A 2,692-nucleotide genomic window follows, 5' to 3' on the forward strand; every position below is an offset into this window, starting at 1 on the left:
CTTTGGAGCCTCTAGAACACAGCCTGTCAACACCTTGGTTTTACCCCTGTGAGAACTGTTTGGGACTTTTGAATTAGAGAACTTAAAAGTACACTGGTGGCGTTTTAAGCCACCTAAGTCTGTGGCAATTTGTTACAGCAGCCTTACAAAACTAATAAAGCAAGTGAGGTGACTGGTACAGAAGTAAAAGGCATTCATGCATACAGTAGGGCTGTTTCTGAGTAAGAGTAACACTTCAGTTAATAGGTGTAATAGAGCAGATTGCCCTCCCTAATGTGGGTGGGCTTTGCGTAATTAGCTGAAGACCTGACTAGAACAAAAAAGGCCAACACCCCAACACACCTACAAGTAAGCGTTCCTCCAGGGGCCAGGGATTTAGCTCAGTAGCACCGTGCCTGCCTTGTAAGTGCAAGACCCAGAGTTTGATCCCCAGTACAAAAAAAAAAAGTTCCTTCTGCTTGACTGCCTTTGAACTGGGACATCAGCTCTTGTCTTTGGATACTGAAGCACTGGCTCATCCTGGGCTTCGAGACTGGTGGCCCTTTGCACTAGAAAGATACCCTTGCTGACTCACCTGGCAGATCTTGGGACTTGGCAGGCACAGTGTGTGCAGCAACCAGTTCCTTGAAGTAAATCTGGGAACTCACATGAAAATCTCTGAGGTGCCTGCAGACCCCTCTGGCTGAGAGGAGCCCCAAGAGCAGCATGGTGGGAGAATCTGTGGCCCTACTGCTGCAGCTGCTCAGCGCCCACTGGGCCGCATCCTCTCTGCAGTCCACTCTAAGTCTCACCTCCAGCTTTCACCTTGGCAGGTCGTAGGAGCTGTACTGATAATCCCAGTGTTTAATGGAGGGCACTAGCCAGTAAACAGAGAACAGGATTGTTTCAATTTGTGTATTACCTTTTTGGTTTTAGTTTCTTAATCATTTTAAAACTTCTAACAATATTAGTAAAATTATATGGATTAAGAAAATCAACTGACATAGGCCCCCATTTATCACAGCTCAGACAACAAACATTTTTTGAGACACAGCCCTCCTTTTTGCAGCTGACATAACCTCTTCAGAGGTCTGTGCTTACCCCATAGGAGCAGTTATCACAAAAAAGGCCAGATCTGCCTCAATTCATTAGATTCTTTAAATAAAATTGTGAGACAGGACTTTTCTTGGCAGAACAAATTAGTCTTGTGTTAGTCAAACCACACAAGAAAAAATACAAGCGTCAACTCAGTAGCTCTTTATTGACAGAGGTGCATAAATTTAGGATCAATAATTTACACAGACAGAAAAGTATTACTTTTGACCCCCTTTTAAAAACAGCAAATGGTATCTTGTTTTTTGTTTTGTTTTGTTTTGGTACTTGGGGATCGAATGGGTCCCTGTGCTTGTGAGGTAGAGAGTGGAACCACTGAACCAAATCTCCAGCCCCTTTTCTGTGTGTCTCAAGTGAATCATTTAATGTCAGTGATGCTCAGTCTGATGTTACCATCTATTAACAGAAGAAAAATGGGAGTATGAACATTTTCCTTTCTCCAAAAGAGGGTTTGGTGGCAGGACCTACTAGCCTGCTGGTCTAACAGCAGCAGATCATAAAGGCCCAAGACTCTGGAAAATGATAATGTCCTTGGAAGCACTGTCCTCGGATAGGTCACTCATTACCAAAAAGACAGCAGAACATCCAAGAATTAGCTGGCTCAAAAATTATGCTGAGAGGGATGGGGGTTTAGCTCAGTGGTGCCGCCGCCTGCCTTGCAAGCCCAAGGACCCAAGTTTGATCCCCGGTACCAAAAAAACAAAACAAACAAAAAATTATGATGAGAAAAGTAGTCACAGCTTGGAAAAAGTTCAAGAAGAGATGAGACCAATCAACTGCAGCTAGATTAGTAATGCTGACATTTCCCTGGAGTTGTGAGAGCACAATGGTCTAAGCTGAGGGTTGTGAATCAATGTCCCCATGAGCACAGTGGTTTAAAGAACAGCTTCTTCAGTGCACCAACTATGTTTTCAAGTATAATTCTGGCATTTATACCTAGAAATACAGGAGAAAAAGCAGCAAGGAGAAAGTGTCAAGTATATAGGACACGAAACTGTGGCAGCCCTAAAACTCCCAAGCTGGGCCTTGCTCCTCAGGAAAATCAGACTCGGGCTCTGGCCAAGGCAACACTGGTGGCAGTGCTGTTGATGGCTTGTTACAGGCAGGAGGCAACTGCAAGAGGATGGAGTCCTGGCTTTCTTCCCGCATCTGTTAAAAAACTCAAAACAAGGCAACTGTTACATAAAGTCAATACATCAGTTTTGTTAGCAATAAATCATTTTTAAATAAATAATTTTAAGGCTTGGTGTGGTGGTGTAGACCTGTAATCCCAGCTACTTGGGAGGCTAAGATAGGAGGATTATGAATTGAAACACAGCCTGGGTAAACTTATCAAGAGTTTGTCAGAGAGAGAAAAAAAGAGCAGGAAGGAAGGAAAGAAGGAAGCAAATTATTTTAAGTGTTTAACATTATTTTTAGGCATTTTCCCCATCATCTGAAAACAAGAATTAAGAGCCAAACAAATTTTTATTAGAATTATTTTGTCCATGGGGTCAGGGATTTAGCTCAGTGGTGCCACCACCTGCCTTGCAAGCGCAAGGTCCTGAGTTTGAGTTCAGGAACAAAAAAAAAAAAAAAAAAAAAAAAAAAAAAAAAATTT

The 2,692-nt window shown here is 42.6% G+C and overlaps 1 protein-coding gene across 3 annotated transcripts in view; it reads right to left on the reverse strand.

The window, feature by feature from the left end:
- Positions 1 to 1,365: 1,365 nt before the first annotated feature.
- Stradb (STE20 related adaptor beta) overlaps positions 1,366 to 2,692 on the reverse strand; it is a 19,596-nt gene continuing 18,269 nt past the window's right edge. For 2 of the 3 annotated variants that reach the window (XM_033756286.1, XM_010617526.3), the window contains exon 12: positions 1,366 to 2,252. In XM_033756286.1, coding sequence (XP_033612177.1) covers positions 2,004 to 2,252 — 249 coding nt within the window. In that variant the 3' untranslated portion in view covers positions 1,366 to 2,003. The remainder of the gene's footprint in view (positions 2,253 to 2,692) is intronic. The other variant, XM_010617528.3, reaches the window with a different exon arrangement.

The sequence above is a fragment of the Fukomys damarensis genome, unplaced genomic scaffold (assembly GCF_012274545.1).
Source record: "Fukomys damarensis isolate Sample0158 unplaced genomic scaffold, DMR_v1.0_HiC HiC_scaffold_26, whole genome shotgun sequence".
NCBI lineage: Eukaryota > Metazoa > Chordata > Mammalia > Rodentia > Bathyergidae > Fukomys > Fukomys damarensis.